Raw genomic sequence first — 13,851 nt, forward strand, 5'->3', positions numbered from 1 at the left:
TGAATATATTCACATTATAAAAATGTTGAAAATTTAGAAAATTAATAAGAGAGGAGAAAAAACTCCTCTGATTTGCCATCCATATGTCATCTCTTTGGATATTTCCTATGATCATTTTCCCCAGCTCTGTCAAAATATTATTGATTTATAACATATGTAAGTTTAAGGTGTTCAATGGGATAATTTGATATATGTGTATAATGCAAAATGGTTACCACAATAATCTCCATCCCCTCACATAATTACCATTTGTGTGTGTGTGTGTGGGGGGGGGGGACACAACATTTAAGATCTACTCTCTTAACAACTTTCAAGTATTAATACTGTATAATTAATTACAGTCACCATCCTGTACATTAGATCCCCAGAACTAATTCATCTTATAGCTGGGAGTTTGTACCCTTTCACCGACATCTCCCCATTTCCCCCACCTCCCGGCCCTTGACAACCACCATTCTAATCTCTATTTCATGAATTCAGCATTTTTAGATTCCACGTAGACATTTTAGATTCCACAATAACATTATTTGTCTTTCTCTATCTTATTTCACCTAGCATAATGCCCTCAAGGTCCTCCATGTTATTGCAAAAGGCAGGATTCCCTTTTTCATGGCTGAATATTCCTGTGTGTGTGTGTGTGTGTGTGTGTGTGTGTGTGTGTGTGTGTGTGTGTGTGTGTGTGTGTGTGTGTGTGTGTGTGTGTGTGTGTGTGAGAGACATTTTCTTTATCCATTCATCCACTGATTGATGCTTAGGTTGTTTCCATGTTGTGGTTATTGCAAATGACATTGCTGTGAACATGGAGGTGCAGCTATCTCTTCAAGATCATTTTTTCATTTCTTGCAGATATACAGAAGTGGAATTGCTGGATCTTACAGGAGTACTATTTTTAATTTTTTGAAGAAACTCCATACTGTTTTCCATAGTTTGGCTATACCAATTTACATTCCCATCAACAGTGCAGAAGGGTTCCTTTTTCTCTACAGGCTCATCAACACTTGTTTCTTGCCTTTTTAATAGCCATTTTAATAGGTGTGAGGTGATATCTCATTGTGGTTTTGATTTGCATTTTCCTGATGATTAGTGATAGCAACCATCTTTTCATGCACCTGGTTGCCATTTGTATGTCTTCTTTGGAAAAATGTCTATTCAAGTCTTTTGTCCACTTTTAAATTGGATTGGTTTTTTTTGCTATTGAATTGTATGAGTCCCTTATATATTTTGGATATTAATCCCTTATCAGATAAATGGTCTGCAAATATTTTCTCCCATTCTGTAGGCTGCATTTTTATTTTGCTGACTTTTTTTTCTTTTTTTTTTTTCTGTGCAGAAGTTTTTTAGTTTGATGTAGTCCCAACTTGTTTATTATTGCTTTTGTTCCTTGCACTTTTGGTGCCATATCCAAAAATCACTGCCACAGGGCTTTCTCCTTGTTTTCTTTCAGTAGTTTTATAGGTTCAGGTCTTACATTTAAGTTTTTAATCCATTTCAAAGTAATTTTTGTGAGTGATGTAAGATAGGGGTCTAATTTCATTCTTCTGCATGGAGTTATTCAGTTTTCCCAACACCATTTATTTTAGAGATTATCTTTTCCTCATTGAGTCTTCTTGGATCCCTTGTCAATTATTAGTTGATTGTATATGTGTGGGTTTATTCCTGAGGTTTCAATTCTGTTCCATTGGCCTATGTTTCTATTTTCATGCCAGTACAATATTATTTTGACTACTATAACTTTGTAATAAAGTTTGAGATCAGGAATTGTGTTGTCTCTAGCTTTCTTCTTTCTCAGGATTGCTTTGGCTACCTGGGGTCTTTTGTTGTTCCACAGAAATTTTAGGATTGTTTTTTCTATTTCTGTGAAAAATGTCATTGGAATTTTGAAGGGGATTGCATTGAATCTGTAGATGGCTTTGTGTAGTAGACATTTTAACAATATTAATTCTCATGATCCATGAACATGGGCTATCTGTTTGTGTCTTCTTCAATTTCTTTCATCAATGTCTTATAATTTTCAATGTACAGATCTTTCACCTCCTTGGTTAAATTTATTCCTAAGCATTTTATTTTCTGATGCTATTGTAAATGGGATTGTTTTCTTTATTTCTTTTCCAGATAATTCATTGTTAGTGTATTCAATCATATTTTAAAAATCACCTAGAAAATCAAGTCTGTTTCTACTTCCAATACTCTAATGAGTATCTTTAAAGAGAACAAAGGACTAAAATTCTAATATACTTTGCTATTTGCTCCTGAAAGCTAATTTACAGGAGTTATTTAATGCATTATGGTGGTACTAAAGCTTTAAATGCCAAAAACAAATCTGTATTTTGGAAATAAAATTAAGTGGCAAAGATAGTGTCAAATTTGCCTGATTGCTGTACTTTAAAAAAAGAAAGGTAAAACTAGGTCCACAAAACAGCAACGAAATATTCATTTGAAGGCAGTAAATGTCAATTCCAATTTTAAATTGAAAGCAAGAATTCAAAATCTTATGTGCCTGTCAGAAAACACTGACAATAATACTAAAAACAGATTTTTCACTCACTTATTTAACAAAACTAAAGTGCATCTGCTAAAAGTCTGGCACCAATTGAGTAATGGGGTTACAGTACGAAAAAGACAGTCAATGTTCCTGCTCCCATGACGTTTACATTCTAGTTTGGTGGAGGAAGACTAGTAATCAATGAATGAGCAAAGTAAATTCAGAAAGTAATACATTTTATAGATAATAAAAAATTGTGAGAGCATGTTTATGCCTCTAGATCTCACTTCAAATAGTACAATTCTGCCACTTCTGGAATGGTTGAGTAAAAAGCAGCTATTTAAGAACTAGACTTATCCAACCATTTTCTCAATAGAAGTTGTGGTGTTAGTAATAACAGCAACAACAGTAGAATGTAATTTTTATTAAATCTTACTATGTATCAGGCACCAATCTGATTACTTCAAATGAATTATCTAACTTTCTCCTCACAACTCTTTTATTTAGATACAATTTTCATCATGTTACAAGTGAGAACATTTTACACAGAGGTTTGGTAACTTGCCCAGGGACAAACAGCTAATAAGTGGTGAGGCCAAAATTAAAGTCTGAACAGCCTGATTCCAGGTGGTTCACAACCCTGGCTGCGTAACAGAATCACATAAGGAGCTTCAGGAAATACTGCTACCCAGGTACTAACCCACCAGAAATTCTGATTTAAGTGATCTGGGTAGGGGTCCAGGATATCAACGCATTTTAGAGTTCCCCAAGTGATTCTAATGTACAAAGTTTAGCCTAGCTCTAGAGTAGAGAATAAGAGTCAAGACTGGAAGTTAGATCTGGGTATTCTGTACCACTTTATTATCTCACTAAATTATCTCCCTGAGAAGTAGGCTGGGAAAATATTAGCCCAAATTTTGTTGCTGACAAAACAGGTTCTGAGAGGTATTGGTGAAGGTGTGGAGAAATAGGTATCCTCACAGACACATAAAATCCTCAAATTTTATAATGCTGGCTAATCTGATAAGTGAAAAGTGGTATTCTTTTATTTTAGTTTATATTTTACTCATTAATAGTAAGGTAGAGATATGGGGATATATGTATAACTGATTCACTTTGTTATAAAGCAGAAACTAACACACCATAGTAAAGCAATTATACTCCAATAAAAACGTTAAAAAAAATAGTAAGGTAGACCCATTTTTATAAGTTTATCAGTTATTTATATTTCCTCTTCTGTGAACTACCACTTTGTATCTCTTGCTCATTTTTCTACCGGATTATCTTTTTCTTACTGCTTTTTGGGAGTGTTTTTTTTTTTTTTAATGTTTATTTATTTGGCTGTGTGGAGTCTTTGTTGCGGTGCGCAGGCTCTTCATTGCGACGCACGGGCTTCTCTCTAGTTGTGGCAGACAGGCACCAGAGCACGCGGGCACAGTAGTTGCAGCGTGTGGGCTCCAGAGCACGTGGACTTGTGGGCTCTCTAGTTGTGGCACGCGAGCTCTAGAGCACACAGGCTTAGTTGCCCCACAGCGTGTGGGATCTTAGTTCCCCGACCAGGGATCAAACCCGTGTCCCCCGCATTGGAAGGCGGATTCTTAACCACTGGACCATCAGGGAAGTCCCGGTAGTTTTTTTTAATATAATGAAACTGTTAACCCTTTGTTATTCATATTGCATGTATTTCAAATACTTTTTACCTAGCACATAGCTTGTGTTTTAATTTTAAGATATCTTGTCTAGGAGTTTTTCATTTTGGCAAAGTTGAATTTATCAACCTTTCTTTTATGGCTTTTTCTTCTTCTGGCTGCTCCAAGGTCATATATGAATATTCTTACAGTTTGTTTTTTAAATTCAGTAGTTTAATCCATTTGGGTTTTTTTATATTAACTTATTTTTAAACATGGGCCTATTTCTTGATTCTTTCTGCCAATAACCATACTATTGATAGAGTTTTAGAATATGTTCTGATATATGAGAGGGCAAGTCCCTTCCCTCTTGCTCTTTTTCAAAATTATCTCAGCAGTCACTGGGCATTTATTCTGTGTGAATTTTAGAGTCTCATGAAAAATCCCATTGAGATTTAGGGGAGTTAGATTCATACAGGAACATGATTTATTTCTCTATTCAGGTTTTCCTTTATATTCTTCTGTACTGTTTCCTCCATAAATGTCTTATAAGTTAAAACAAGTAAGACTTATTCCCAGTTATTTTATAGTTTTGTCACTTTTATGGATAGAATAATTTTTCCTTTTATATTTCCAAATCCAGTAACTGCTAATATTTAGGAAAAGTAGATTTTTTTATATTTACTTTGTAAACTATGGCTTCACTAGTAGTTTGCCAGTTGATTTTCTTTGGTTTTCTAGAGAGACAGTATTTACAAGTAATGACAGTTCTCACTCTTTTCAAAACTTTAAAACTCATTTTTCCTTCTTGTTTTATTGTTTGGCTAGAAGCTCCAGTATACTGTTGAAAATAGCACCCCTATCTTGTCTCTGACTTAGAAGTGTCTCTTTTACCACTAGGTATATTTATGTAATTTTCTGGTATATAAACTTAATAAAGTTAAGAAAGTTTTTCATCTATTCCTAATTGCCAAGAGTTTTCAACATACTGGGTGTTGTACTTGATCAAGTCCTTTTTTCATATCAAATGAGGCGAGAGATTAATTACACTGATAGATTTTCTAATGCTGGACCATTCTCACATTCCTGGGATAAAACCTAGTTGGTCAATGTATTACTATTTTACTACACTACTGGAGTCAATCTGCTGTTATTTTATTTAGGATTTTGCATCTATTTTATAACCGAAATTGGCTCACAGTTTTCTTGCAGTCTTTGCCTGGTTTTGGTATTAGACTGATGTTACCTTCACAAATGAATTGGGTAACTTAAAACAGTACTACTCTAAGTAGTACTTTTATGTGGTGAAAAATTTTAATTAAACTTTCTCCTCGGGAAAAGAAACTAACACTCCATAAGATATCAAATACTTAGAATTAATAAGAGACAGCCTTTTAACTAGTCTTGCTGTCTCCATCTATGTCTCCTGCCCAACCCATCATCTATACTAGCATCCTGATTATTCTAAAGCTCTTCAATGACTTCCCATTGACTAAAACAGCGATACTCAATTACACAAGTAGGTAGATGTGTATCATAATGCTCAGTTTCCCAGAACTTTACAATCTCGGTGTGTTTGCAATTGTTTCATGCAAATCAGACTTTCGATACCCCTTCTCTAATTCTGACATGCCTAAAATACGTTTATGGACAGGAGAAGTTTTGTGTTTAAAAATAGCTCCCTCTATTACCCTGAACTAAAGGATAGGGGTGCAATTCCCTAGCCAGGCATACAAGGCCCCCCCATAATTTTGTTCCTGTGATCTCTCTAGTCACCTCTTTCCCTGCTCCCTACCATTATACTTTATACTCGAGCTACTTATAACTTCCAAAACATACTTCACTGTTACACTCTTCACTGCCTTTGTACTCATCTCTCCTTGAAATGCCTTTCTACTAATCTAATTTCTATTCAGTCTTTAAAGCCCAGATGTCCCTTCTCTTATGAAACTTTCTTTAATCTCCCCCCTCAACCATCATCAGAGTTAATAATTCCCTCCTCTGTTACTTTTGTATCTTGTACATAGATGCTATAAACTCATCTAACAACTGAGTGCTTTTTTAAAAAAAATATTTATTTATTTGGCTGTGTCGGGTCTTAGTTGTGGCATGCTGGCTCCAGAGTGCGTGGGCTTAGTTGCCCTGTGGCATGTGCGATCTCAGTTCCCTGACCAGGGATCTAACCTGCATCCCCTGCATTGGAAGGCGGATTCTTAACCACTGGACCACCAGGGCCGTCCTGACAACTGAGTGCTTGAGTCAAGCACTTTATTAAGAACCTCATAACTTTTGTTCAGTCTCATAACCACTCTATTATAACTAGGTAGTATTATATCCATTTTACAAATTAAGAAACTAAAGCATGATAGATTAAGTTGTGTTGAGATTCAAATCCCAGTCTGAGATAAAAGCTTCTTAAAATTTTTGCTGTATTATCTATATATATATATGTTATCTCCATTTTTCCTATTTTCCCCATTACACTTAAAACATCATATAAAAACAAGAGGGGCTTCCCTGGTGGCGCAGTGGTTGGGAGTCCGCCTGCCAATGCAGGGGACATGGGTTCGTGCCCCGGTCCGGGAGGATCCCGCGTGCCGCGGAGCGGCTGAGCCCGAGGGCCATGGCCGCTGGGCCTGCGCATCTGGAGCCTGTTGCTCCTCAACGGGAGAGGCCACAGCAGTAGGACGCCCGTGTACCGGAAAAAAAAAACAACAAGAGGATACATTTAATTCTCCAATGTATCTATAGCACCTAGCATAATGCCTGGCACAAAGTAGTGGTTTAAGTATTTGCTGATTGGCTGATCTTATTAAAGAGTGAACTCTCATTTCTCTGTCCTTAGTAACCCAGCACAAAACCTGAAATACAGAATACATTCAAAAATATTTGCTAACCTGAACTGAATTAACTGGGAAAAGAAACAGGAATCAGCAGATACTACAGATCCAATTCTTGGCTTCAATCAGTTCATACTTGGTTGGTCCCAGGTCCTTCAGAGGTACCAAAACTGAAAAGGACTGAAGGCTGATTTTCACTACTTTTTAAGTGTTTACTATTGACACTGTAGTTGCTACATTAGGAACAGGCACATGTTGCTGTTACTTGTTCACTCAAAAAACATTCCTTGAGTATACAATATGTTCCCAGAATAAATAAACTCTGGTCTTTGCCTCCAAAAAAACTCACAATCTAGTTGAGGGATGTAAATGACTAAAGCCATGCTACTAAGGACTTGAAATGTGGCTAGTCCAAACTGAGATGTGTTATAAGTATAAAATACACACTGGATTTCAAAGACAGTATAAAAAATAATGTGAAATATCTCAACAGTAATTTTTATATTGATTATCTGTTGAAATTATAATATTTGGGGTACAATGGGTAAAATAAAATATATATTAAAAATTATTTCACATGTTTCTTTTTACCTATTTAATGTCCCTACTAGGAAATTTAAAATTACATGTGTGGCTCACATTATATTTCTACCGGATAACACAGGTCTAGAGACATGAAAGAGTCTAGCACTTACAGGCAAATCATACAGCTACATTCCACAGTAAGAGAAAGGAAGTAGCAAACAAGACAAGGGCCAAATCATTCAATAATTTAATAATGGTTAAGTAACTGCCTATATGTCAAAAACTGTTTCAGGAATTTGGGAAACAAAAGAAGTAAGACATTATCCCTGTTCTCAAGGAATTCATGGTCTAATAGAAGACATGAGAAGACACCTTTATACTTAATTCCAATAATCCTGCTGCCAGGAATGAAATGATATATTCAGGGCCCTCCTCAACTCCACAGCTATCTGGCTCCAGGTATATAGTGCTGCATTCTCACTTGCTCCCACTTTCTGTCCTTCAGACTCACTAGTGGTAAGTAGAAGACATATGTATATCTGCTTGATACACACAAGAAGAGATGACAATTTCATTTTAGATAGGAATGTTGCCAGTATCTTCTTCAACAGTATCTCCCCTTATATATGGGCTACCCTACCCCAGAGTCAAGAATATTGGGAAGATCTACAACTGGCAGTACTCACATAGACACATATTCCGTACTCTAGACCAGGGTATCATCAACCAAATATTACTTCCTAGTAGCTCACTAGTACCATTAAAATATAAACATTATTTAAAAAAGAAGGAACACTTTCCAAATATATATGGGGCATTTCGATGTGTTAAGTACTATAGCAGGCTCTATTAGGGAGACAAAGGACAGACATTATCTCTACCGAAGCACCCAAAAAGACTGTCTGCTTATCCATTACTTAAATCACTGAGACACAGTCCCCAACTTTGGAGAATTCCATCCCCCTCATCCCAGTGCAATATATATAGAACATTTTATAAACTGAAGAATTCATGTGCTAAAGCTCACTCCAGTTAAAATCCTCTAGTTTAAAGAACACATGATTTTGGCCTATGATGATAAATGTTTGAAATCGACTTACATCCCTAACCATCTTATATGAAGCTAAGTGAATGAGCACAGAAGAAATTTAGGCTAGTCAAATTCATCCCCAAGCAAATAATGATTGTACTAACTAACATTAACTTCCACTATCAACTGCTTACTTACCGTGAACACAGCCCAAGAAAGGGCAGAGTGGCCTCCTCCATGCAGAAGAAGTAGGACTGGACCCTCTGAGCCACTCTTGTAAACTCGAAAAGTGTATGAATAGTTAAAGATAACATATCTAAGCTTTTGCTCACTGAAGTTTTTGATTACTTAGTCATAATGACTGGATCAGAAAACTCAGTCAGGACCAAGCTATAAGCAAAGCTGCAGACTTCCAAACCTAAGAGGCACTTAAGTAGAAGTTTCTGAGACACCAAACCTGTTTTTGAGGCATGGAGCCAGTATGACCACGTTCTTTTTCCCCACTTTTTTTTTTAATTATTATTTTTTATTTTGACTGTACCACACGGCTTGTGGGATCTTAGTTCCCTGACCAGGGACTGAACCCAGGCCCTCCGCAGTCAAAAGGCTGAGCCTAACCACTGGACTGCCAGGGAATGCCCATCACCACTTTTTCAATGGGAAAAAAACTATTCCCTTTGCCCTAATGAGGACACAGTCCCTGGTTTCTAGACGCTAAACCAGTTCAACTCACTTGACTCATTAAACCTTCCCCTCAAAACCTGGGCCCTCAAAAGATATATCAGTTTCAAGAATTTAATTCTTAATCCCTTCCCCATGCATGAGACAATTATAGCCAAATAAGATATTGGCACAGTCTTACAAGAAATATTCCATGTTGTACAAGGAACAGGTAGAGAATGAAAATGAAATAAACAGCGAGAAGAACATTTTAGAAACTACACAAATCTTCTTAGACAATGTTATAAGCCTACTAAAGAATAAGGCATTTTACAAAGGATATATCCTTGCCAGTTTCATTCTCTACTTCTACATCTTCCATGGATTCAAAGTACTGACTCCACGGAACAGGAGAAAAGTCCCGCTTTCTTCCAGGGCTAAGGGGAAAAAAAAAGAGAGATTTCAAGTAAAAATTAGTTATGCATGAAAAGGTAAAATCTTCATCAACAAATATTAAACGTAAATCTGAAATGAAAATAGCAAGATATTTTCTCGTAAAGATATGAAGAGTTTTCATACACAAAGTATTACATTAAACTGTTTTAAAAAGCTCATATATGTATAAAATTTTAGGATTTTAGGAAATTCATCAGTATGTTTTTTTTCGTTAGTATGTTTTAATCACAAATATATTGTGTGTATATACACACAACAAAACCTGCTAGTTCTCTCACCTTGTTCTTGGCTATAGGCTCATTCCTATCCTCTCAATCCACTTTAACATTGTTCCTGCTACATTAATTTTTGGTCACTATTGCTTCTTCATACCTTTAATCCTTCACATTTTTTCATGCTTCTTTGTCATTTCCCAACCAATCAATATACAAGCTTCACAGAAGGCAAACTGTCCGTATCAATACCTTGAATTTCTGGGCATTTATCTGAAGAGAAGCTCACACAGAAGTGAAATGACTTATCTATTCAATGTAGCATTGCTTGTAATAGAGAAAAATTGGAAGTAACCTAAATATCAACAGGTGACTAATTAAAATAAATTTTGGTACACAGAGAAATAATATTTCGTTGTAAAAAGAAGGAAGCGATTATATATTGATAAAATTCCTTGTCTATGGATAAGATACACTGTTAAGTAAGCAAAGAAACAAACATGATGCACCTACTACCATTTGGGTAAAAATGAGAAATATGCATAAATGTAATTGCTTATATATATTTAGAATATCTCTGAATGAATACTGATGTAACACTGATGGTAACCTGGGAGGGGAACTATGACTGGGAGGTGAGAGGGACAATTTTCATTGTACATCCCTTTCTATGTTTTGACCTTTGACCATGTATTATTTTAAATTATTGTTATTTTAAATTATTATATTAAACTATTTTGAAACAAAACAAAAATAATTGATAAATATCTGTTTACAACCTAAGGCTTCAACCTTGGATGGAACACAAGAAAGAAACCCCAAGTCTTCCTCTATTTCCACACAGATTCTTTCCAGTAATGTAGGAAATTTAGCATTCCATCAGCAGCAAAACATTAACTCCTGCCTGACAACTTCTTGTATATGCTATGGGACCGAATTGAGAATATGTACAAAGCATAATACAAAGCTACTTTTAAAAACTTAAGTTAATACAAAAGTACTCTAGGTTGACTATAATACTGGAAAGAATTACAGTGGGGCAGCTGGGCAGTAAGGAATGTATTCTCTCAACAGTCAAGTATTTATTGAATATCTACCTTCTACTAGGCATTGAAACAGGTTAGTAGGTCTCAATCCATGTAACAATAAAATCACCTGGGGAGCTTTTAAAAATACTGATGTTTGGATCTCACCTCTAGAAATTGATTTAAATGGTCTGGGATGTGGCCTAGGTACTGATAATTTTTAAAGTTCCCCAAGTTGAGAGAGAGATGCTAGAAATACAAAGGTAGAATATATGATTTGGAGTGAGAGAGGAGTTCAAATTCCTCACAGTTCATACCATTGCCCTATAATTCCTAACACTTGCAGTATGGACTTGGGCAATTTCAAATTATCTAAATTCTTTCTGCCTTGGATTATAATGACTAAGTAAAATAAGATATCCTTTAAAATAATCTAATACATCTGGCATTTGGTAGTTGCTCAGTAAATCGGTAAACCTATCTTCTGATAGAAAAAGTCCCTCTGTGGAAGTAAACTACAACTTTAGCCTAGACCTATTTTTTGGTTTACTGGTTGCACTTGAATTCCTACTGCAAAACTAAAAGCAGACCTATTTTTTTTTCAGTCAGTTATTTATTTATTTTTATTGAAGTATAGTTGATTTACAATATTATATGTTTCAGGTGTACAGCTTAATGATTCAGAATTTTTGTAGATTATACTTCATTATAAGTTATTACAAAATAATGGCCATAATTCCCTGTGCTATACAATATATCCTTGTTGCTTACCTATTTCATACACAGTAGTTTGTATCTGTTAATCCCATACGCCTAATTTGTCCCTCCCCCTTCCTGCTCCCCTTTGGTAACCACTAGTTTGTTTTCTATATCTGTGAGTCTGTTTCTATTTTGCACATACATTCATTTGTATTATTTTTTAGATTCCATATATAAGTGATACCATACAGTATTTGTCTTTGTCTGACATTTCACTAAGCATAATGTTCTCTAGGTTCATCCACATTGCTACAAATGGCAGATTTCATTCTAAAAGCAGAACTCTTAATTCTACTTATCAGTCACTCACAAACTCATCTATGCATATACTAAAATTTGAGTACATATAACAATCATAACATAGCATGCCAAACCTATTATAATAGATTCTAAGAATCCATGCATGAAATTTTGATGTCTAGAGCTAGGATATCGTAGTAATAGTACCTAACATTTACTGTACGCAACAGTGAATCACTGTGCCAATTTACAGGCATGATTCTATTTAATTCTGACAAAACTTTGAGTTGTTTTTATCGCCATTTCTCAGATTAAAAAACAGATTTAGAGATACAAAGCAACTTGCCAAAGGTTCTACAACTACTAAGTAGCACTGACTGGACGCAAATCCAGTTCCATCACTCTTCAAAGTCTCTGTTCTTTCCTCCAATGCTACATTAATTCTCAGATTTTTTTTGTCTCTCACTCTCTCATTTATACTTCTGAAAAGTAATAAGGCTTTATGTAGGGCATATTATCAGAGGTTTCCTTTTCAGAGTCTAAATATGACTGATTTTGCCAAGGCCACAGAAACTTTCCAAGTTGGCCAGGCACTAGTTAAAGAAAAATTACTTCCTACCATCAGAAATCATTCCTAGGAAAACAGCCTCCACTTCTAATCTTCATTTAAAAAATAAATTTTCAGGGACTACCCAACTTATACAACATATGAGTAATTCCCATTTAGTTAAAAAGCCAATAATCTATACCTCAAAATGTTGCTCCTACTCCCACAGAGATCTTTCTGGCATACTCCTAACATCTGCATTTGAACACATAATTGTTTATATACTCCATGACTTCAGGAAATTTTGCACAAGGTTAGATAAGAAGTAGAATATGAATCTTTATATTCTAGTCAGAAAGAATACTCTGTATTTTAGAGTTGAAGTTTTGGTTCTTTTAAAAAATAGTTTCTTATTCTTTTATGCCTAGCTACTTTATGGTCATTACAGCCTGTGTAGGCTCTTTTTAGTTATAATTTTTTATTTTATTATTTACTTATTTATTTAGCCGCGCCACGTGGCTTGCAGGATCTTAGTTCCCAACAAGGGGTTGAACCCGGGCCATGGCAGTGAAAGCGTTAAGTCCTAACCACTGGACGGCCAAGGAATTCCCTACTTGTAATTGTTTTAAATGAATTAATTACTGACTTTTTTCTCCATGGAGTCATAATGAAAGAATTCTGAAATAAGAACTTTCAAAAGCATAACAAGGTTAAGTTATACTTTAAAAATAAGGATTTATTCACCAAGAACCTATTATATGTATCAGGCTTGTGACTGAGGTGGGGTGGTAGGAGATGCTGGGATTACCATAAAACTAGTGAGACAATGCCTCTGCTCTCAGGAAGCTAATATCAAATACCTAAATATCTAACATAATGTACAGATAAATACTTTAAATAGCCTAAGAGGTACAGCTAAAGTGCTGTGAATGTTCAGAGGGAATAAAGATTACTTTCAGCTTGAGAAATAGAGACTTCAAAGAAAAAATAATATTTAAGCTATGCATTAAAGGACAAACAGAATTTGGACTGATGATGGAAGCAGAGAAATAGGGAGGGGTAAGGCAGACATTTCAGGGAGAGAGAAGGGCACAAATAAGTATCCTGTATGATGCCTGTCATGGGGGTACTATTAAAAAACAAAGTAAAAAAATAAATGCAATAAGGTGGGAATAAGTACAGCAGTTTTGAAAACTAAGAGCTGATACAAGTAAAAGCAGATAGTGGAGAAAGAATAATAATAAAGTACAAAATATATGATCTTTTTCTGTTATTTGTGTGTTAGGGTCCCAAAAGCCAGATAGAGTTTGAATGGTATTGTAGAAAATGAGCAGCCAATAAAATGCACAGATTAAAGTATTTCAGAAAGATCAATGTGGTGAGAGGTACAAGATGGACTTGGTTCTGGAAAACAATATGTTGCAATAACCTGGGTAGGAAAAGATGG

At 35.4% G+C, this 13,851-nt stretch overlaps 2 protein-coding genes across 12 annotated transcripts in view; one reads left to right on the forward strand and one right to left on the reverse strand.

The window, feature by feature from the left end:
• Positions 1-13,851, forward strand: part of P4HA3 (prolyl 4-hydroxylase subunit alpha 3) — a 119,228-nt gene that overhangs the window by 80,833 nt on the left and 24,544 nt on the right. For 3 of the 6 annotated variants that reach the window (XM_073808470.1, XM_073808475.1, XM_073808474.1), the window contains one exon: positions 847-1,880. The exons of 2 other annotated variants lie outside the window; for them this stretch is intronic. In XM_073808470.1, coding sequence (XP_073664571.1) covers positions 847-1,017 — 171 coding nt within the window. In that variant the 3' untranslated portion in view covers positions 1,018-1,880. Of the gene's footprint in view, positions 1-846; positions 1,881-13,851 lie in introns of those variants that run through there. One more of the 6 variants, XR_012333424.1, reaches the window with a different exon arrangement.
• The window catches only part of PPME1 (protein phosphatase methylesterase 1), a 103,501-nt gene that overhangs the window by 59,713 nt on the left and 29,937 nt on the right, over positions 1-13,851 (reverse strand). For 5 of the 6 annotated variants that reach the window (XM_073808483.1, XM_073808479.1, XM_073808481.1 and 2 more), the window contains exons 2-3: positions 9,508-9,602; positions 8,704-8,795 (exon numbers count right to left, since the gene is read on the reverse strand). In XM_073808483.1, the coding sequence (XP_073664584.1) occupies positions 8,704-8,795; positions 9,508-9,602 (187 nt within the window). The remainder of the gene's footprint in view (positions 1-8,703; positions 8,796-9,507; positions 9,603-13,851) is intronic. The other variant, XM_073808484.1, reaches the window with a different exon arrangement.

This window comes from Tursiops truncatus, chromosome 8, assembly GCF_011762595.2.
Source record: "Tursiops truncatus isolate mTurTru1 chromosome 8, mTurTru1.mat.Y, whole genome shotgun sequence".
In the NCBI taxonomy this organism is placed as follows: domain Eukaryota; kingdom Metazoa; phylum Chordata; class Mammalia; order Artiodactyla; family Delphinidae; genus Tursiops; species Tursiops truncatus.